Source organism: Carlito syrichta, unplaced genomic scaffold, assembly GCF_000164805.1.
Source record: "Carlito syrichta isolate Samal-C Ts95f unplaced genomic scaffold, Tarsius_syrichta-2.0.1 Scaffold301633, whole genome shotgun sequence".
NCBI classification, from domain to species: domain Eukaryota; kingdom Metazoa; phylum Chordata; class Mammalia; order Primates; family Tarsiidae; genus Carlito; species Carlito syrichta.
The window spans coordinates 81,834-105,454 of NW_007245729.1; the positions used below are offsets into that span (position 1 = coordinate 81,834).

A 23,621-nucleotide genomic window follows, 5' to 3' on the forward strand; every position below is an offset into this window, starting at 1 on the left:
GCCACTGCACTCCAGCCTGGGCAACGGAGTGAGACTCCAACTCAAAAAAAAAAAAAATACTCTTCCCTGGGAACAGAGTAGAGTGTGAGTGTTGTTGTGGGTGAGGGGATGTGAGGGTGCTTGGCAGTGACGGAGGGTGGGGACTATAATATGGGGGTGCCCTGGGCTGTTCCAAGGAGAATTCCAAGGACCTGTTGACTTTTTTCAGTAGCAGCGGGTCTCCATGAAATAGATCACGGCAGAATAAAACCAATAGGGCCCAACCTTCAGGCTTTTAAATTGGTCCTTGCGGATTATGTAATGGAAATCCTTGCCAGCCTTTGGTTTGAAGTGTTTTTTCTCTAGCAAGTCGACTCCACACTGTCCTCATATAGAGTAATCTGGGTGAACTCCTGCAGTGTGGTGGCCTGTCACAAAAGCCCACATCCCTGCCTTCAGGAAATGGAAGGGGACCAGTTCTTAGAACTGCAGCAATGTCAAGGACCTGGCTAGCCAGGGCTGCACATTCTGCATTAACAGTAAAACAACAAAAGAACTAACATAACTAACTCTATTTTCATTTATGAGGCCTTTACCTGTACATGCACTTAAGCGAGAATAATTTTGAAACACTGGAAAGATAGCGTGGGGGCCACAGGTGTGCAGCTGTGTGTATACACACTAACTGTGTTTTGTTAAAGATTTAAAGGAATAGTGTGACTTGACTGAGAACAAAGATGCTTCCCAACCTCCTGGGACCCTTACTTGTACCCAGATGTCTGTGGCCAACAGTCACCTCTTGGTCTGTGGCCAACCCCCTCCTCCTCTCTCTGCCCTTAGTATAAAAAGAGCCTGAAATTTGTACTGACTTGAGATGATCTTGAGACATCAGCCGCCATATCCTCAGGTTGCCAGCTCTTGAATGAACCTGTTTGTCTTTCCCCAACCCTTGTCTGTTGAGTTTGGCTTTCAGGTACGGAACAGCCAAATCTGAGTTCAGTTATATTTCGGTAATAGTTGCAAGATAACACTCTAGACTTATGTATCTGGAGTCAGGCAGAGCTGGTTATGCATTCTGGTCTCTGCAGCCTCTTTGGAGCAAATCACCTAACACCTTTGGAATCTCACCTATAAAATGTGGATGAGTAATTTTAACTTGTTGAGGTGCTATAGGAGCCAATTAATAATACTGCTGGGCGTGGTGACTTGTGGGTGTAGTCCCAGTACTTTGGGAGGCTGCCACATGAGGATTGTTAGAGCCCAGGAGTTCGAGACCAGACTACACAGCATAATGAGATCTTGTCTCTATGAAAAATAGTCGGGCATGGTGGTGCATGCCTGTAGTCGCAGCTACCCAGGAGGCTGAGGTTGAAGGATCTCCTGAGCCCAAGAGGCTGAGGCTGTGGTGAGCCGCGACCGTGCCACTGCACTCCTGCCTGGGTGACAGAGTGAGACCTCGACTCAAAAACATGAAAAACAGAAAATAAAATAATGCAGCATAAGCAAAATGCCCACCACAGAAAGAAGCACGGTAAGTAACAGCTCTGGTAGTCTTTGCTTTGATTACTAATCTCTTGGTCACCTAAGTCACTCCAGTTCGCTCCATTCCTCTCACCATCCTCTCCCAGGGTTATAAGAGACAATAATGAAACTGTTGCTGTATTCTCATCTTTCACAGTGTGCTGCTCATATATAATTGACAGTCCACAAATTTGAAAAAGTTTGATGTAAGTGAATATCTTTGCAGAATATTCTAAATCAGAGAATTCAATTTTCATTGGGTGGTTAAAATGCCTCCTTTCTGTTGCGGAAGATTTATAAGAATATTCTGAACACCACAGATTTGTAATTTGTCACTGTCCTGGAAAGGTTAACCTGCTTCTGTCTGCCTTTATTTCTATTACGCAGTTCCTATGCCCTCCCTCTCCCCATGATATTTTGTTTCTGTAACATATTTTGTTTCTGCCCCGTGGGTTGCTATAGTGATATGGGTGTGTTTTCTAAACGGAAGCTATAGTATCATGCACAGAAACGGACCAGGCACCCCTCTTTGTTTGTTCAGCACTGGACATTTTCCAGGTCTGTTCATTCAACCATTCATGCAACAAATATTTGTGGAATTTGTCCCATGAAAAGCCATTATGTAAAAGTGTTACGGTAGATTTAAACATAATTATCAACAGTGAAAAATGTTGGCCAGCCTCCTGGGGCAAGGGACATGAAGAGGTGTAATGCAGAAGATGACAAGAGGTGTAGGGACCCAAGGGATTAGGGACCACAGAGGGCTGTGTTCAAATCTCAGCGCGCGCGCTCTCTCTCTCTCTCATTTTAACTGTGTGACTCTGGGAAGTAGCCTAAACTCTCGTCATTTTCATCTTCAAAATGTGGATCTTTCATTATTCATTCAACAAACATTGTCTACTTTGTGCTGGGCACATTTCCCCAGCATGTTAAATTCTCACCACGGTGCTTTAAAACATCTAGACAATATCTCCTTAACAGATGGTATGTTATCTCCCCCTGCACTTCTAATTAAACTATTCATTCAACAAACTTTGAGTGTCTGCTGTGGATCGAAGCCTGAGCCAAGAGGTGATTGGCTCAGATACCAAAAAGAAAGACTATGCCTCGAGCGTCTCAGTCTGATTGGGGACACAACACTAAACAGATAATTATGCAGTGGCGTCATTGTAGTGACAAGTCTGTGCATAGAACATTTCTGGAGACAGCAGTGGGACACCCAGTTGATCGAACCAAGGGTATAGGATGGAGGGGGGTATGGTGGGTGACCCCTGAGCTCAGGTGAGCAAGATGGAGGAAGGTTTCTCCATTTCTCTGCCAGAATTTGCAAATATGGAGAAGACGAAGGATACCTGCAAGGAAATGCAGCTTAGTGTTTCTGAAGTGCAAGAGTCGAAATAAGGGACACACGACCATTCGGTGAAAAGGCAGCCGTAACACAGGGTGGCACGTACTAAAGATGTGTTTCTGGATGGTCTCTGTGTATTGAAAGATGGGTGATGGTTCCAAGGACCTGTCAACAGTAGCAATGGGTCCCCAGGAAATTAATCATGACAAAATAAAACCCATAGGGCCACACCTTTGCATTTTTAGGTATGTTCTTATAAATTGCATGACGAAAATGCCTATCAGCTTGTAGGTTTTTTTCCCCTAATTAGCCAATTCTTCCCTGGACAGGGGAGTCTGGGTGAGCTCGGTTCCCGTGGTCAGGACTTTTAAAAGTTTGCTGCAGTCTGGCCTAGTTCCTGGAGCTGGTTGGTGTGACCTTCTAATGATGACAAGATGGTGCTCTGTGTCCCTGACTGCTTCTGGAAGAGGGGGAACCACAGCCCCCCAACTTGGGCCGTGCACTGTACCACTGACCCAAACTCCATGGCCACTCCAAGCAGGACCAGGGATGAGATTTGACCAGCCACAGATCCAGAACCACGACAACTGGAAAAGCAGATTGACCGTGGGAAAGAAATCTATCAAAATGCTTACACCCCAGTAAGATTACACCCCAGTATCAAAATGCTTGAGGGCTAAGATTACACCCCAGATTATTTATGCTGGGAGAGTCGAAGCATAAATAAACTGCCGAAAGGAGCACACTTATGCAGAGAGTGAGGTTCCTAGAAATGTGAATTTATTCTCTTTGCCACCCAGGGGAGCCAGAGACTCATGAAAATCTTATACGAAGCTGTCAAAGTTACAAGCCAGAGCAGGGAAAAGCAATATTTTAGTTTGGACTTTTGCAGTTGCAGGCTATAAAATAAATCAACCAACTGACAAAACAAAACAAAAAAGGGGGGATTTATTGATTCACGTCACTTGGAATCTTTGGGGTATATTTGGTCCAGGCTCAGCCATATCCAGGGGCTCAAGGGCCGCCGTCAGGACTCACTCTGTCTTTGTCTCTCAGCTGAGCTCTGCTCTGTGTCACTTTCCTTCTCAGACGGGCCTTCCTCGCGGGGAGGCAAAGGCAGACCTGCAGCTCCAGGGGGATGTAGTTCTTATGGCTTGGAAGAGAGAAGCCGGTGGGTGTGACCTGGTAACACCACAGAAGTCATTGTGCAGGGTCACCGGCCCACACTAGTGGGAAGGAGGAAGGGGAGAGTCGAACAACCAGGATGCTAAGATGAATGCAGAATGTGCAGGGGTGGTGCCTCCCAGATGTGCTAGACATGCAAAAAAAAAAAAAAACTCATGACAGCTGGAGAGTGGGGGGCTTCCATTGACTGAACCTCCAGCCCAGTGCTGGGTGTCATGTGTGTCTTAGTAGCTTTCCAAGGTCCCTCTGAGATGGTCTTTTGTTTGTCATCTCCAGTTTACAAATGAGAGTAAGGCATGACTGGATTAAGGAATTTCCCTAAGGATAGCCGGTAAGTGGTAGAGTCAGACTTTAAATACCGAAGCCCGTTGCTTGATCAAAACAGGAGGAAAAAGTGAAGAGAAAGGACATGGGGACGTTGGCCTCAGCTGGTTGAGGGCCATAGAAGGGGTGGGTGGGGACCCAGGCATCATGGGAAAACAGGGCAAAGTGCTTCCAAGGAATTCCTTCCCTTGCTTAAGGCAGATCCTGAGCCACAAAATCTCTGACAGGTAAACCCCAGAGAAAGCGACATGATGTTTGTTCCATTACAAGCACAGGTTTGGCTGGGCACAGTGGCTCACGTCTGTCATCCCAGCACTTTGGGAGGCAGAGGCAAGAGGATTATCTGAGCCCAGGGGTTCGAGACCAGCCTGAGCAACTTGGCAAGCCCTTGTCTCTACAATAAATCACAAAAAATTAGCCAGACGTGGTGGCGTGTGCCTGTAGTTCCAGCTACTTGGAAGGTTGAGGTGGAAGGATCACCTGAGTGCAGTAGGTCGAGGCTGCAGTGGCCATGAGTGTGCCACTGCACTCCAGTCTAGGTAACAGAGTGAGATGCCTACAAAAAAAAAAAAAAAAAGAAGCATAGAGTATAGGTTCATATCTGGTGCTGGGAAATTTGTGGAGATGGAATGAGGTGAGGCTTCAGGAGTATGGGCAGGACTGTCCTCAAGTCTGGTCTCACACAGAGCAGGTCACTATCCTGCCCCTGAGGAAGAGGCCAGGGATGGTGGGTTGGAGGTTGCTGTTAGGAGTCTGAATCCCAAGAGATGCCCCTATCCTCTGAGGCCTTTGGCCTTCAACTGGTCAATCTTCTGGGGGTGGTGACTCACACCTGTAATCCCAGCACGTTGGGAGGCCGAAGAGGGAGGATTGCTTGAGGCCAAGTTTAAGACCAGCTTGGACAAGATAGTGAGGCTTCGTCTCTACCAAAAAAAAAAAAGCTGGGTATGATGGTGCACACCAGCTGTAATCCCAGCCACTCAGGAGGCTGAATCAGGAGGATTACTTGAGCCCAGGAGTTAGAGGCTACAGTGAGCCATGATTGTGCCACTGCACTCCAGACTGGGCGAAAGGATAAGACAACGACTCAACAACAACAACAACAAAACGAGTGAAATTGCTCAATCTCCCTGGTAATTGAGACCAAGCAGTTAAATATTGTCAGAGGGGTTACACAGAGTCTGTAACCGAGCTCAGGCTTGGCTGCTAGCTGCTTGAAAAGCAAATCTCAAGAGACAAGTGTTGGTGGAAAGAAAACAGGTTCATTCAAGAGCCAGCAACCTGAGGAGACAGCAGACTAATGTGTCAAAGACCATCTCCAGTCAGTCCAAACTTTACATCTGTTAAGAGCAAGAGGAGGGGTTGGTATTAAGAGGTGACCGTTGGCCAGATATCTGGGCACCAGCGAGGGTCCCAGGAGGCTGGGAAGTGTCTTTGGCCTTGGTCAGGTCACAGTGTTCCTTCAAACCTTTAATAAAACGTAGTTAGCACATCTCCCCTTTTCCCAGAGTGAGTCCTGATGGCTGCACACTTGTTGTTCCTGCGTTATCTTTCCAGCAATTTCTTTTCTTTTTTTTTTTTTTTTTGAGTTGGAGTCTCACTCTGTCGCCCAGACTGGAGTGCAGTGGCCACTCCCGGTCACCGCAGTCTCGACCTGTTGGGCTCCGGCGATCCTTCCGCCTCAGCCTTTCCAGTAGCTGGAATTACAGGCGCACGCTACCACTCCCAGCTAATTTTTTTATTTATTGTAGAGATGAGGTCTCGCCTGCCCAGGCGGGTCTCGAACCCACGGGCTCAGGCAATCCACTCACCTCAGCCTCCCAAAGGCGCGGGATTACAGGCTGAGCCACCGAGCCCAGCTTTTCCAGCATTTCATAATTATTCTAGCTTACAGGCAAGCCTGGGTAAAGGTCCCTTAAACAAAAATGGAGTTAGTATGCCAGTTCTTCTGCTGTTTCACTGTTGCAAGTCCAGTAGGGGTGGGGCAGCTCACAGCAATGGCTCTCGAGGCCAGTAGAGGCAGAAAGGAGACTGGATGAAATGAGTAGTAACTACAGTCAGGGTTGGACTGTAAACCATGCACGAGGGGTCTCTGGCAAGGGTCTTTAATAAGAAATGTTGGCGGGCAACCCCTTTGGGTCCCCTCCCATTGTGGGAGTTTTTCTGTCCTCTCAATAAATCTTGCTTTAAAAAAAAAATAAAGAAATGTTGGCATCTCAGTTTCTGCTTGAATCGAGGGCCACGTTCGGGAGTCCTCCAGGCAACAAGAAATGAGATAATGTCCTCAGCCTATGTGACCTGGAGACAGATGAAAGCTGAAGCCGGAGGAGTCCAGGCCACACTCTTTAAAATTTAATCCAGCTGTGACTGGACCGCTTACTGCTGGAGCATGGCTCAAGCTGACAGTAATTGGTTTCACTCTATTTGCATCTCCTAGCTTTCTTTTCATTTTACCTGAGAATTGTTAAATATTATATTCTGTTTTAGTTGTGCTAAAAAGAGAAAAAGGATTTTTAAAAAAAGGGGGATTTTTCTGAGTTGCCTTGAGCCTGTCCTGCCATAGCCACCTCCTTGAATTTCTATAGAGAACAGTTTTGTGCATGCCTGTGTTTTTGTGTTTGTTTGTTCGTAGAGACGAGATCTCACTATGTTGCCCAGGCTAGTCTTGAATTCCTGGGCTTGGAGATTCTCTCGCCTCAGCCTCCCTAAGTTCTGGGATTATAGGCGTGAGCCACCGCACCCACTCTGTAAAGAACCAAGTTAGGCAAAGAAATCCCATTTCCATGAGACTTTTGCTTGAATGCCAGTGTAGAAACCTGCTGTGACAGTGAAGAGAATCCTTTAGCTTAGGCTAGCGGCAGACCTGAGGGGCTTCCTGGGCTTTCTCCCCCACTGGATCCACACACATGTATTGCTCTGAGATTGCATTCCACAAACCTTCGTTGAGTGCTCATCAAGTGTCTACTAAGTGCCAGGAACTGTTCTAGGCACTGGGTATTCAGCAGTAAATAACAGACACAGTCCTTGCCCCCATGAAGCTTATGTTCTCATAGAGGGATATGGACAAAAACAAAAAATAACTGCTTATGGTAAGCACTTTGAAGAAAACTAAAACAGTGTGAGGAGGGACAGGTGGCACTGGGAATGGGGTATGTGTGTGCCTTTAAATAGTGTGTTAACAAATGAACAGAAAACTGGAGGAAGTGATGGAGTGGCATACAGATATCTAGGGGAAGAGATTTTGAGCAGAGGAGAAAGCACATGCAAAAGCCCTGGGGTAGAAACCTGGCTGGCATGTTCCCAAGTAACAAGCAGGCAGGTGTGCCCTGAGTGGAAAAGCAAAGGCAAGAGTGAAGGAGAGTGTGTCAGAGAGGTCGTTGAGGTCACATTAGGCCACCTAGAGCCTTACAAGACACAGGAAGATCCTTTATTCGTTACTGAGTGAAATGCAAAGCCATTGGGTAGTTCTGAGCAGAGAAACCACACAACAATCATGATGCTTCTAGATTCACTCTGGGTGCTGCACAAAGCTCAGAGCAGTGCTACCCGAGCTACAGTGTAGCTCAGAGATGTGAGTTGTATATGTCATTAAAAAACATTTTCTGGCCAGGCACAATGGCTCATCCTGTCATGCTAGCACTTTGGGAGGCCAAGGCGAGAGGATTGCCTGAACCCAGAGTCTCGAGACCAGCCTGGGCAACTTGGCGAGACCTCATCTCTACAATAAATCACAAAAACTAGCTGGGCGCGGTGGCGTACATCTGTAGTTCCAGCTACTTGGAAGGTTGAGTTGGAAGGATCGCTGGAGCCCAGCAGGTCAGGGCTGCGGTGGCCATGAGCGTACCACTGCACTCCAATCTGGGTGACGAGAGTGAGACTCCAACTCAAAAAAACCCCAAACCAAAACAAACACAAATGTTTTCTTCTTTGGCTGGATATGATGGCTCATGCCTGTAATCCTAACACTTTGAGAGGCTGTGGCAGGAGGATCACTTGAGGCCAGGAGTTCGAGATCAGCCTGGGTAATATAGTGAGAACCTATCTCTACAAAAAATAAAAATGAAAAATTAAAAAAAAAGTTTTCTTGTAGTCATATACAAAGGTAAAAGAGGTAATTATAACTTTTTTTTTGAGTTGGAGTCTTACTCTGTTGCCCAGGCTGGAGTGCAGTGGCACACTCACAGCCACCCCAGTGTTGACTTGCTGGGCTCAGGAGATCCTTTTGCCTCAGCCTTTCTAATAGCTGGAACTACAGGCACATGCTATCACGACTGGCTAATTTTTGATTTATTGTAGAGACGAGGTCTCGCCAAGTTGCCCAGGCTGGTCTCGAACCTGCAGGCTCAGGAAATCCACTAGTTTCAGCCTGCCAAAGTGCTGGGATTATAGGCTGAGCCACCGAGGTCAGCCATTTTTTTTTTTTTTTTTTTTTTGAGTTGGTGTCTCATTCTGTCACCCAGGCTGGAATGCAATGGTATGATGACGGTTACCACAGTCTCAACCTGCTGGGCTCAGATGATCCTTCCACCTCAGCCTCTCAAGCAACTGGGACTACAGCCGTGTGCCACCATACCCGGCTAATTTTTTGATTTACTGTAGAGACGAGGTCTCGCCATGTTGCTCAGGCTGGCCTCAAACTCCAGGACTCAGATAATCCTCTTGCCTCAGCCTATATATCTTTTAAAAATATACAGACTCTGAATCTGGTGCACGCGTTACTCTCACAGCACATGTTATTCTGAAATAGTCACATTTCAAGTGCTTAATGGACCCACGTGGCTTGTTAGCTTACGGTATAGCACACGTCCACACTAAACGGGCAAGGGGAACACAGGGCCGCCAGGAAGGATGTTCTTGCAGTGGTCCAGGAAAAAGATGATGGCAAGCTCAGGGCAAAAGCACTCCAAGGACAGGCAACCTGGAGGAAGAATAGCTTTCCCTAAAGCCTAGGGTCAAACTTTCTGAGTCTCACCCTTACTCCCTGGAGAGAGATGGAAGAACTCACTGGAAACCAGTCTGGACCCCACCTGTGACAGCCATATTGGAAGAAAATCATCTGAAGACTTCCCGCTGGCTTAGTGAGCTGTAACCGTTTCCCTATCACCCTCCACCACTCAGAGGCAACAGCACCTCTTCATCGTGGGATACTATGGAGAACTTGACCTTCCTTATCTGCACTCTTCCACACTCTGTACCCTGGGGTGGGGCGGCAGGGAAGCCCCGTCTTCCCTTGGAGGCCACAGTTTCCTCATTCTCTCTACTTGGCTTTGTTCAACAGAACTAAATTTGGCCGGAGAATGCCTTACGTAACAAACTGCAACCTCGTTTGGTGCATAATATAACTGAAAGCCTAATTTAGGAGTACACGCTTGTAACACGGCTGAGTCTCAGCCAGTCACAGAGACTGAACTTGGGCCAATTGTGGGTGGCCAACTGACTCAAGTATGGCAAAAGGCCGAGCTGGAACCAATTAAGCTGTCTCTTTACCTCACTTCCGCTTTCTGCCCCTAAATGCAGCCCGACCACGTTGCAGGACAGAGTTCTTAGTACCCGAGGGATTGTGAGGACTGCCTGATTCGTGAATCGTTCTTTGCTCAGTTAAGCTCTGTGAGATTTAACTTGCCTAAGATTTTTCCTTTTAAAAACTTGTTAACCCAATGCTAGGGTCAAGTTACAATTTTTATGAACCCCATTCTCCATTTATACACACACACAGACACACAGAGACACATACACACACACACACACACACACACACACACACACACACCACACACACACACACACACACACACACAGGCTGGGCATGGTGACTCACACCTATAATCCCAGCACTTTGGGAGGCTGAGGCAGGAGTTCAAGGCCACCCTGAGTAACATAGTCAGACCTCATCTCTACAAAAAAGCAAAACAAAGCAAAGCAAAACTAATCAGACGTGGTGGTTCATGTCTGTAGTCCCAGCTACATGGGATACTGAGGTGGAAGGTTTGCTTAATTCCAGAAGGTAGAGGCTGTGGTGAGCCGTGATCACACCACTGCACTCCAGCCTGGGCAACAGAATTAAGACTCCAACTAAAAAAATAAAATAAATAAAATAAAAGTAAACATATATACATAAATATATATGTATGTTTACTAGTGGGTTGCTAAATAGATGAATACGTTAATATTCAATATTTAAAATTTTTATTCAACCTGAAAGTTCTTTTTCTTCTGATTTTTTTTTTTTGAGTTGAAATCTCACTCTGTCACCCAGGCTGGAATGCAGTGGCACGCTCACGGCCACTACAGCCTCAACCTGCTGAGCTCCGGCAATCCTTCCACCTCAGCCTTCCAAGTAAGTTGGAACCACAGGTGTACACTACCACACCTTGATAATTTCTTTGATTTATTGTAGAGATGAGGTCTCAACAAGTTGCCCAGGCTGGTCTTGAACCTATGAGCTCAGGCAATCCTCTCTCCTCCGCCTCCCAAAGTACTGGGATCACAGGAGTGAACCACTACACCCAGCTTTCTTCTGATTTTAAAAGCACATAAAATATTGTCAGGGGCCCTGATAAAAATATTGTGAGCCCTAGCTGCTGTGCCTGGCATACTTCATAGAGAAGCTGCCCTACACTCCCAAATCAGTAAGACATTTCGGTCCCTCAAGGCTTTTATGAATGTCTCTTAGATCTGGTTCCAGAGGCCTCCAAGGTAGATCAATGCAAGGCATCAATTGTTATACTCAGGGTTACAGTCTCCAACAGGCCAAGAGGTTATCATTAAACTATTTCAATGTCCAACTGAGTTTGCCTGACAGGTTTATGTAGAGAGCATCAAGTATGAATTTAGCCCAAGTAATGCGATGCTGGTATATAAAATAACCCAAATTTTGCATCAACATATATATATATATATATATATATATATATATATATATATATATTTTTTTTTTTTTTTGAGTTGGAGTCTCATTCTGTCACTCAGACTAGAGTGCAGTGGCATGCTCACGGTCACCCCAGTGTCAACCTGCTGGCCTCTGGCGATCCTTCCGCCTCAGTCTTCCAAGTAGCCAGAACTACAGGCACGTGCTATCACGCCCGGCTAATTTTTTTTTGTACAGACAAGGTCTCATCAAGTTGCCCAGGCTGGTCTTGCAACCAGGCAATCCACTCGCCTTGGCCTCCCAAAGTGTTGGGATTACAGGCTGAGCTACCGAGTCCAGCCAACATATATAATTTTAACTAGAGACCATTTCATTATTTCCCCCACAGAAATGTCAATGCTAAATGCATTTTTCTCACTTATGATATGCAGTCTGGCCAGAGGGGCTTAGTGCTAGGTGGAGTCCGGATTCTTTGTTCAGTTGCCTGGTCTGAGCTACCTGCCACTTCAATTGATATAATCCCGTCAATATCTTCTGTGTGGTTGGTCGTTGGGTCACTTGTAATTTGATTCACTTCCTTCCAAGTTTGGTGTGAGTTAGTGCTTTCACTTTACATTTTTTCATAGTCATGGGACATACTTTGGTCAATAGAATATGAGTAGAAGTGTCTTGTGTTACCTCCTGGTAAAAGTCTTTAAAACAGTGCAGTTTACCATGTTCTCTTTCCCTGCCGTGGGTCTGCCATGTTGCAGGCCTGTGTCTTTAAGAAGCCCAGCCTTCTGCTGGTCAGAGATGAACATGTATTGTGAGCAAAAGAAAAAAATTCCTTTTTTTTAAGGGTTATTTGACAATGACTTAGCCCGAAACACTTACATTGTTACATGTTTAGGTCTCTTTTGTCTCGTTTTTCCTTTCTTTTCTTTTCTTTTTTTTTTTTTTGAGTTGCCATCTCATTCTGTCGCCCTGGGTGGAGTGCAGTGGCACACTCATGACCACCGCAGCCTCAACCTGCTGGGCTCAGGTGATCCTCCTGGCTGAGCCTTCCAAGTAGCTGGAACTACAAGCATATGCCACCATATCCAGCTAATTTTTAAATTATTATTATTTATTGTAGGGACGAGGTCTTGCCATGTTGCCCAGGCTGGTCTCAAACCCATGGACTCTTGCCTCTACTTCCCAAAGTGCTGGGAACACAGGCATGAGCCACTGTGCCCAGCCTGTCTCACTTTTCTAAAGTTCTTGGGGGCCAACATGAAAGATAAGAATGTAACAGCATGCGTTAGATTGTAATACTGTTTTTCCATATTCAGTGCCCTGCTTGTGGTGACTGTTTCTATGAAAGGACGTAGTACCTCCTACCTGTTGAACTCACATGTGTCCAAGCAACTCACTCTGGCCGCTGAAATGTGAGCAAAAATAATGTGCAGTTTGCCATATTTTTCTCCCTCTGCCATTGCAACTGCTAATGTCCCAGGAAGAGGCTGCTCTGTTGTCCTGGGTCCTAGAGTCAAGATGACATGAATAGAGTTAAACGTGACCCTTGATAGTCACAAAGTGTAAGAGAGAAACAAATCCCTATTATGTAAGCTTCTGAGAGCACTGGGGCTGTTTGTCACTGCAGCATAGCTTAGCCTAACCTGACAGATACATAACACTAACTTCAAAACCACCCAATTTCGAAAACCCCATTAATCACAGAACCAAATATTACCACTACTGGTGAACGGGACTCTTCAGACCGTCTCCTCATTTTAGGCCTCCCTCCCCATAGTGGATAGAATACTCTAACCTGTATTTATTCTGTACATTTCATTTTATTAGTGCTTTCACAGAAGGAGAGCCTGCTGTTTTTATTGGTTGGGTTCAAGACCTTCCCTGACCTGTGCTTTGCTGTTCATCCTAAGGGTTGGGACCGAAAGGAGACATGACCAGTCAGGAGACTTCCTGCCACCACTAGAGTGCCCTGGGGGAGTATGTCATTCCTGTCTACTTGCTTGTCTGGGCAGGCGGACTTGCTCTGCTTGGTCAGACCCAGCCATGTTGAATGTGGAATAAGACAGCAAGAGACTTCCCTCGAGTCTTGGGGCCTCAGCTACATTCAGCCACGTTGATTCAGTTTAGCTAGAGTCTGGCAGCAGGACTTTGACTACTGTTCCTTGGGTGCATGTTTGCCATATTTCCCCAGAGGGAAGGACAGATTAGTGGTCTGATGACTCCAAGCCCCAGCACAACCTGAACTCCTTAAACAGTACACAGTCTGCATATCAATTTCCTTATCAGTAGGTTTCCCAAACAAAAGCAGCATTCCAAACAGTGTGTGTGTCCATCCCTGTTATTGACATCCAGTCGCCCTTCGCAGAAATTTCATGTTGTCTCTAGGGAAAAGTACACAGAGACCAAAGTCAGAAATAAATGCTGAGTCAATGACTCCCTTTTTTTAGAATTAAAAAAAGGCCACGCTTTGGGGATGAATCAGAATGATGTTGGGAAATGAAGCTGGAGAGCACACAGACTCAACACACGGGCACCCCATTTCCTGTCCAGCAAATGCAAGGTCAGAAACAGGATATGAGCTGAGCATGGTGGCTCACGCCTGTAATCCTAGAATTTTGGGATGCCAAGGTGGGAGGATTGCTTGAGCCCAGTAGTTCAAGACCAGCCTGGATAGCATAGTGAAAACTCGTTTCTAAAAAAAAAAAGAGAGAGCGAGAGAGAGAATGAGAGAGAGGGAAAGGGACAGGGGACAGGGCCAGCCCCACAAAATTCACATGCCTCATTATTAGCACATCAATACCTCCTTGCCTTCTAGCTCTGCCATCAGCAGTATAATTTATTTTTATTTTTTATTTTTTGAGTAGGAGTCTCACTCTATCGCCCAGACTGCAGTGCAGTGGCACGCTCATGGCCACTGCAGCCTCTGCCTGCTGGGCTCAGGTGATCCTTCTGCCTCAGCCTCCCAAGTAGCTGGGACTACAAGCATGTGCCACCACGCAAAGCTATTTTTTTGATTTATTGTAGAAACGAAGTCTCGCCATGTTCCCCAGGCTGGTCTCGAACCCCTGGGCTCAAGCAATCTTTTGGCCTCTGCCTCCCAAGGTGCTCGGATGACAGGCATGAGCCACCGTGCCTGGCCTATAATTTAAATAACCAGAGAGAATGCTGTGGAGGACCACAAAACAGTATTTTTAAAAGATTCTATTTTCTATGAGTATTTCACAGTCAGATAATTCTCATAAGAAAAAGCACTGAGCCTTGAATGCCCAAACTGAACACAATCTTCAGAAATGGGAATTGTGACTGTTTAAAGTATATTCCTATTGTTTTTATTTTTTATTTTTCTCTCTCGCGTTCTGATTCAAGACTTGCATAAATAACTTTTGTCTTGTTTGGGGAAAGATTCTCACATTTGCAAATTAATGACCCAGTCCTAGCTGAGATGGCAACATTCAAATGCTTCCTTTAATAAACAAACCCAGATCTGAAGTTTTTTAATAGCCCTAGACTGTGAGTTAGATCGTTATTCCTTTGTGCTCTAAGGCATCAATCTATGACTGACAAAAGAAAAACCTAGCAGAACCCAAATGTCAGGACTGCTTCAATGAAGGAAGCTAATTCACTTGACTTTTAAGCTGCAGTTACTCAGATAAGCCAGTCAAAACACCAACTTCTGCAATCTGTCATTACCGAGAAAATTATGGAAACTTGAAACTACTTATCAAAAAAAATATATTTCTAATGTCATATAATCCAACAAGTATGCATAAGCACCTGCTTTGTGTCAGGCACTCTGTAGCTGCAATGGCAAATTAGAAAGTGTGTTGAAATAGAATTATAATAGAATGTGATAGATGCTATGAATGTGACAGAAACACGTCCAAAGTGTGTGCACCCGGGACTGGGGACAAGACAGTCTACTGATATAAGAGGAATAAACAAATTAGAACTTGTTTTTATATTCAGTTTTTTAATAATTTATTTTATCTTTGTGTGTATTTTTTTATTTATCATTTTAAATTTTAGAGGCAAGGTCTTGCTATGTTGGTGAGGCTGATTTTGAACTCCTGGCCTCAAGCAGTCCTCCCACCTCAGCCTCCTAAAGTGCTGGGATTACCGCCATGGGTCACCGCACCTGGCCCTTTGTGTGTTTTTAGACATACATAATTGATCTTATGGGTGGTAGCAGCACATGTGATTTATAAGTAGATGCAGGCAGGTATGGTACATAACAACCTGTTTAGGGGCACTGATAAAGGAGAACAGAAGTAGGTGTGGGGGACTCGGGATGACTTCCCTGAACCAGCAATACGAGGGGTACCACCAAAAAAAAACAAAATTATTTTTTGGAGGGTGGGTCCCTTGTAGTACAAGCTTCCCCCGCTAGGTAATTGTTCTAGGAACCCATCACCATCAGTGTACCAGCTAGTGCTGTTGTGAGATGCTGAGTTCAGCTTCAGAGAATTCTTTTTTGGAAGAGTCTGTCAAACGCGTTTGTCCATTTCATGGTGGGTAGTTTACATGAACAACCTGCCCACACTATGCTGAGTGTTCGGTTGTTTTTGACCAAAACTGACATGACCCCGGTGCCCCACCCTCCCTATTCACCTGATCTCGCCCCGAGCACATTTTTTTTGTTTGCTTTAGAGGATGAAAAAGTCCTCAAAGGAAAACATTTTGGCAGTGTAGAAGAGGTGAAACAAAAAACAGCAGAAGCACCAAAAGGCATCAGAATTGATGAGTTCAAAAACTGTTTTGAGCTGTGGAAAAAGCAGCTTGATAGGTGTATTACATCGAATGGAGAGTACATTGAAGGTGATTGAAGTTTACACATGTAAGAATAAATACACAATTTTTAATCAATAAATTCCAGGCTTTTTAGATCCCCCCCCCCTTGTATGGTCAGATGAGTTATCTTTGGACTCACTTTCTTTTCTACCTCATATTTTATTCTCATTGCTAGACCCTTCTAAAGTCATAAATAAGCAAATCATGAAATCAAATGCCTTCTCGGGCAATCTGCAGTACTTGATATTGTTGGCAATATTTTTGTACTACTCACAGGCCTTGGTTGCAAGCAACAGAAATAGCTGTGGCTGATTGAAGGAGAGGAAGAGAAGGATATTAGGTGACTCAAATAATATGTGTGTGTGTGTGTGTGTTGTGTGTGTGTGTGTGAACATAGTGCATGGGCAGGGAACCAGGATTGGCACAAACCAATCAAGAACAAGGCCCCAAACCATATTGAAGATGGATCCAGGGAATCTGCAGCCAGCCCTGGATAATGCTGCTTATACCATGGGTGGCACTGACACTGGGTGCACCTGTTACTGCTGTCACCGTGCACTTACAGAGTGTACCCTGCAGCACCCCTGGTTTCTATTCAAAGCCTGGGGCACGAGTGCTGATGGGCAGAGTGTAGGTTGTGCCCCTGCTTCTTAGCCGCAAGGGAAGCTAGGAAGATAGTCAGGCTTTGCCTGGTAAGATAAGAAACTTCCCAAACATAGTAGAGGGGCTCAGATACTGGAGAGCCCATTAAAAGTCATCCCTGTCTCTTTCTGAAACCCTCCTTTACTGTTTCCATGACTCTGCCTGGTCTGGACCCCTTCCACCTCTCTGATTGCTTTGTCCTTGTGATATCATAGAAAGATGTTTGATGTTTGTCCCTGGTTCCTAGTCCAGAGCTCCTAAAACCCTTGAGATTTCCTGAGTGACAGAGGTGAGAAAAGCTTCTTTTGTTCTAAGGGTGCCACTCATGGTGGACTCCTAGATAGCTTCAGGATGGGGGCTGATTGTCAGAAAGACCAAACCTTGACTAGACACATCGAATTTTCAGCCCACACCCACAACTAATTTTTTTATTTATTGTAGAGACAGGGTCTCGCCAAGTTGCCTGGGCTGGTCTCAAACCCTCGGGCTCAGGCAATCCACCCACCTCGGCCTCCCAAAGTACTGGGATTACAGGCTGAGCCACCGAACCTAGCCCCAAATCTTTTAAATCAACAAGTTCTTCTCCCTAACTTCTCTAACTATGGTACTTATCCATTCAGATTCCAACCTTCAGAACCACTTTTTGTTCCTTTTGGTGAATCCTAATTTTTTTAATGTATCCTTTATGATAACTCTTGACTCCACCTTGTTTTTCTAATTCTGTAGCTACCAGTCTAGTTCAGTTCCTTGTCTGGACTGTTGCAACAGTCTTCAAATAAGTCTCACTATCATCTGTCTAGACTTTCCCTGGTGTATCCTGGCCTCTGCCTCCAGAATCATCTTCTTCCTTCCTTCCTTCCTTCCTTCCTTCCTTCCTTCTTTCCTTCTTTCCTTCCTTCCTTCTTTCCTTCCTTCTTTCCTTCTCTTTCAAGTTGGGGTCTCACTCCATTGCCCAGGCTGGAGTCCAGTGGCACAATCACAGCTCACTGCAACCTCGATTTCCTATGCTCAGGCAATCCCTCTGCCTCAGCCTCCTGAATAGCTGAGACTACAGGCGCACACCTCCACACTCGGCTAATCTTTGGATTTTTTTTAGCGACAAGGTTTCGCTGTGCTGCCCAGGCTTGTCTCAAACTCCTGGGCTGAAGCAATCCTCCTGCCTCAGCCTCCCAAAGTGCTGGGATTACAGACATGAGCCACCATGCCCAGCTCAGCGTCTTCTTCATGGGCTACTTTGATAAGTATCAATAGCTCAACACACAATTGTTCCCTACTGTCTGTAGACAAAAGTACAGCTTTGCAAGCTTCAAAGGCCTCTACAGTCTTAACTTCCTTACTTGTTCTAGTATCACACAGTCTAAGATTTACTTCAAAAATTTAAATAAACTAATGGTTGCTATCTTGTAAGGATAATAGAAAGCATATGCCGAGTCCAGTCATTCAAAAGTTCTTTAAATTTGACATCTGTAACGTCTTCTCTGTGACTACTGCTCTATTCTCCATTGGCCCCCAAGGTCCTTTCAGAGAATCATGGTGGCTTCTCTGAGCAGACATACAACAAGCATCTCTGGACCTGGGGTTTCCTTCTTCTTCTATGTTATGTCCCTCCCAAAGTAGATGACAAAGTGCAAAGTAGGGAGACACAAACAGGTCCTGCCCGTTCTGGAGAGCCAAAGAACATGCCCATTTAATTTAAACAAGATAATTCCAACATCCTCTTGACTTCATGCTAGTAGAAGGCTATTTCTGAAAAGTATATTTCATTCGTGTAAGACAATTATGCCACTGCTATTTTATTGTTATTGTGGTTGGGAAATTATGAAGAAAATATATTTTTAGAGGAAAAAAAAGACATAAAGCATGTTCTGGTTCTAGCTTCTTCAATAAAAATAAACGATGGCTACATCCCTAAGCCTAACATTCCTCTTGTCGATGAACAAGAGGCCCTCAGGCCCTGTGGTCTCCCTTCCTATGGACCGGGCCGGCTGTAGGCTTGCCTCCCTGGTCCTCCCCAGGGCTGGTGCCCCAGTTTTGGGCTTGCTACTGTATCCTGCAGACAGCTCTCCTGTCTTCTCACCCCATCTCTGTGTGCTAGCAATATGTTTCTTGACATGATTAACCGTTGCCACACTGGTTTATTTGCCATCCTGAAAATATCTCTTGCTTTACTGACTTTGCATCTTTATTTTCCCCCCTTTTCCACTTCTACCAATTTGGGTTTTTCCCCTCATTTCATGACCCTCATTCAAATCTCACCATCTCCCCGAAAGCATCTTTGATCACCCAAGCCACAGTTTTCTTTCCCCCAGGAACACTCAAAATGGTCCAATCCGACTGGGAGTGGTGGCTCATGCCTGTCATCTCAGCACTTTGGGAGGCCAAGGCGGGAGGATCGCTTGAGCCCAAGAGTTCGAGACCAACCTAGGCAACACAGCGGGACCTCATCTCTACAAAAAAATCAAAATATTAGCTGAGTGTGGGGGCACACGCCTATAGTCCCAATTACTCAGGAGGCTGAGGTGGAAGGTTCATCTGATCCCTGGAGATCGAGGCTATGGTGAGCCGTGATTGTGCCACTGTATTCTGGCCTGGGTGACAGAGTGAGATACCTCAACTTAAAAAAACGAAAAAATGAAAAAATGAAAAACCCAATTCATCTGGATCTCGCCTCTAATCGTCGCATTCAGTAATTATCTGTGTGGTTACTTGATAAATAGGAAAGGGCTGTACAAATAAGAGGACATTATTTGTAGCTGTATTTTTCAGACATCTTGTGAGTCCCTGAAGGGCAGGGGCTGAATTTTCAGCCCTTTCTCACGCCCTAGCCTGTACCACAGAGTTTCAGAGCAGGCAGATGAGATGTCTTCAGTTGGAAGCTCAGAGGAAGGGTGCTTGTCAGTGCAGTGTCTATCAATACCCAGCACTCCTCTCTTCAGGGACGGCACCTTCTCACCCTTCAATGAAACGTGAGCAGCAGTGACTTGTGACACTTTCACTGGAAGCACTTGATGACTGGTGCTGGGCCCTCCAGCACGCACCACCCTGCCGCAATGACTGGGAATGTCTGCGCCAGGGCCAGTCAGGTCATTAACAATGGGGAACACTGGCCTGGAGGATGGCCTGGGCTGCAGCGGACTTGGCATGACTAAGAAAGCTTTTGCTATGTTTAGCCATGGAAAATTTGGGGTTGTTGGTTATCGAGACATAACTTCACCCATCTGGTACTTGTTATTTTAAATCTCTAGTGATTGGGGGTTTAATTAGGCGACTTGGAGGCAAAGTGGGCTTTTGAGAAATCTGACATCTCGCATACAGCAGATGTGAAATTAAACAGGGAATCAGCCATTTCAGTGCGTTTTGGAATCAGATCGATCAGGGTTTTGGTACTTACTGGCTTCTGTAACTTACAAGGTATGTGCCTGAGCTGGCAGTTTTCAAACTTCATGGACTCGGGACCCCTTGACATTCTGAAAAATGGTTGAGGGCTCCAGAAAGCATTTGTTCATGTGGGTTATGGCTATGAATATTTACTATACTGGAAGCAAAGCTGATAAATTTAAACATATTCATTAATTCATTTTCAATGGCAATAATAAGCCCATCACATGTTAATACGTTCTATTTTAATAAAAAATATATTTTCTGAGCCAAAATAAATTAGTGAAAAGAGTATGATTGTTTTACATTTTTGTAAATCCCTCTGGTTTAATAGAAGACAGGTGGATTCTCATATCTGTTTCATTTGCTCTGTTGGGATATGTTGTTTTGGATGAAGTAAATTAAGAAAATCTAGCCTCACACAGATATGTAGTTGAAAAAGGGAGTCAAAGGCTGGGCACGGTGGCTCATGCCTGTAATCCCAGCACTTTGAGAGCCCGAGACTGGGGGATTGCTTGAGCCCAGGAGTTCAAGGCCAGCCTGGGAAACATAGCTAGATCTAGCCTCTGTAAAAAATAAAAAACATTAGCTGGGTGGTGGCATATGTCTGTAGTCCCAACTACTTGGGAGGCTGAGGCTGGAGGATTGCTTGAGTCCAGGAGTTTGAGGTTGGGGTGAGCTATGATTGAGGCCAGGAGTTTAAGACCAGCCTGGGCAACATAGTGAGATCCTGTCTCTACAAAAAATTATCCGGGCATGGTAGTGCACACCTGTAGTTCCAGCTACTCGAGAGACGAAGGCAAGAGGATTGCCTGGGACCAGAAGGTCAAGGCTGCGGTGAGCCATGATCATGCCACTGCACTCCAGTCTGGGTGACAGAGTGAGATCCTGTCTCTAACATCCCCCCTCCAAAAGAAGAAGAAAGCAAAAACAAAAGGGAAAAAAAAGAAAAGGGGACAGGAAAACGACAGGTACTAAACACATGTTACAGCTCGGCACTCTGCCAGTTACTTTCAAATATATTATTTCAGTTAACTCACACCAAGAAAAAAAAAAGAAAGAAAGGACAATTCTTATTCCCACTTACAGATTAATAAACTGAGTCTCAGGCAGGGCAAATGTCAGCAGCCAGAATTGCCTTTAATGGAATCATGTTCTTTACCGGGGTAGTAGCAGAAATGGGGACTGAGTGAGACCCCCAAAAAAACAAAAACAAAAAAAAAAACAAAAAACTCCAAAAACCAGGGGAGGGTATTAAGAATATGTTAACAACTTTTTTTATATAATTGTGAATGTTCTTTGATACTACAGCAAAACTTGAAACAGTTGGGAGTTTCTCTTGAGTCAGAGTCTCACTCTGTCACTCAGGCTAGAGTGCAAGTGGCACTATCACGGCCAGCGCAGTCTTGACCTGCTGGGCTCAGGCAATCCTTCCGTCTCAGCCTTCCAAGTAGCTGGAACCACAGACATGCACCATTACGCCCAGCTAATTTTTTTAATTTATTATAGAGTCGAGGTCTTGCCAAGTTGTCCAGGCAGGTCTCAAATCCATGGACTCAGGCAATCCTCACCTCGGCCTCCCAAAGTGCTGGAATTACAGACGTGAGCCAATACGCCTGGCTAGTTGGGAGTTTCTTAAAGGCTAGTTGCAACTGGAATCTGAAAACACACCAGATTTTGTACCATTACATTAAAACCCATTGGTCTATCTTGTACTCTTAATGGAATTTTTACCTCTACACGATTTTGTGTCATCATACCTAAATTATTAGGAAGATACCATAACATCAAAGTATGCAGATCTTCCAAATGTTGATGCATTTCATTATACGTTATTTTAAAAATCATCTGTTAACACCATCAGTGATCTCATTGAAAAGTCTCTAAGAATTGGGGCTATCTTAAGATCACAGCAGCAGACACATGTTTTCCCTGAAGAACTCAGCTAATTCCGTTTATGATTCAAGCAATCTCACAAGTGCCTTTTCTTGCAACAAACATCATATCTTGATGTGCAGAAGTACTTTCTTGCCACACGTCAATTGGTCACACATAACAATGTGTACTCAAGGGTGTCATTTAATAAACTTCGTCATTCTTACTGCTTCATCAAGGACTGCATAAGTAAACTTGGCTTCTGTTGTTTGTTTATTTTCCCTCCACAAATAGTCTGGCACTGCTACCTTGATTAGTCCTGCAGCACTTTTACCCACGATGGCTTTTGTGTGGCCGGTGAGAATTCCACACACAGAAAAAAAGCCAGTCGTGTTGTAGTATTGCTATAAAAATAGTTTTGACTTTGCAAACCCGGATCCTCTAGAAGCGTCTCAGGGGCCCCTAAGAGAAAGCACTATCCTTAGGCAAACTGCTTGACCTTCCTGAAATAGAAATGAGAGTGATAAAGCTGTTTGGAGAATTAAATGAACTATTATTCAACATGAAACAAGGCATGTAAAGCACTTAATATAGTGCCTTGGATATAATAAGTGTTCAGTAAATGTTAGCTATCGCTATTATTAATCTATTCATATTGGGCGGGCATCGCTATCATTTATACTAGCAGTCATGATAATCATCTTTCATTTTTCTCCACAAACTCATTCCTCTGGCAGATTCCATTTGAGTTAATTGCCTCGTTTGTCCCCTCTGAGGCCTCCTTCTTTGCTCCAGCCAGTAATCGATTCACTTGCAAGGACAATTGATCTGGCCTCTGTCATGCCATCACAGTGACGTCCTCTCCCATTTCTGCTACTACCTCTGGCAAAGAACATGATTCCATTAAAGACAGTTCTAGCTGCTGGCATTTGACCTGCCTATCCTCAGTTTATTCATCTGTAAGTGGGAATAATAATAGTCCTTTCATTTGATTTCTATTTTTTTTGGTATGAGTTAACTGAAATACTATATTCAAAAGTAACTGGCAGAGTGCTTAGCTATAACACGTGTTTAGTACCTGTCGGTTTTCTGTCCCCTTTTCTTTTTTCTTTCTTTGGTTTTTGCTTTCTTTTTTTTTTTTTGGAGGGGGTGGGGGGGTGTTAGAGACAGTGTCTCACACTGTCACCCAGGCTGGAGTGCAGTGGCATGATCACGACTCACCACAGCCTTGACCTTCTGGGCTCAGGCAATCCTCCTTCCTTAGTCTTCTGAGTAGCTGGGACTACAGGTATGCAATAATTTTTAAATTTTTTTGTAGAGACAGGGTCTCACTATGTTGCCCAGGCTGGTTTTGAACTCCTGGCCTCAAGTGACCCTCCCACTGAGATACCAGTCTTTTTTATTTTCCTTCCCCTCACAGATCCATCCAGAACATTACCATTGAATTAACCTTCTCAGGGCATCGCTCGCTCATTCAGTTGGTGCCCAACACACATGAACTGGGTGTTCACCAGGTATCTCCATCACACACTGGAATGTTCTTCATTTCTCTGACAGGGGTTGCCGAGTCAGGACACGAGGTACGGTCTCGTACTTAAGAGCTACAGTCTTGGATGAATGTTCCAGTCATCACCTGCCGAAATTCCCATTACTCTCTCCCCTCCCCTCTCGACTCCCCTCAATGGAAAGCCATTCTCTTGAGCATGGCGCCCAGGTCCC

At 45.0% G+C, this 23,621-nt stretch overlaps 1 protein-coding gene across 1 annotated transcript in view; it reads left to right on the forward strand.

Moving 5' to 3' along the window:
* Window positions 1-23,621, forward strand: part of B3GLCT (beta 3-glucosyltransferase) — a 151,862-nt gene that overhangs the window by 7,813 nt on the left and 120,428 nt on the right. Inside the window, exon 2 of the mRNA XM_021710893.1 lies at window positions 23,323-23,482. Coding sequence (XP_021566568.1) covers window positions 23,323-23,482 — 160 coding nt within the window. The remainder of the gene's footprint in view (window positions 1-23,322; window positions 23,483-23,621) is intronic.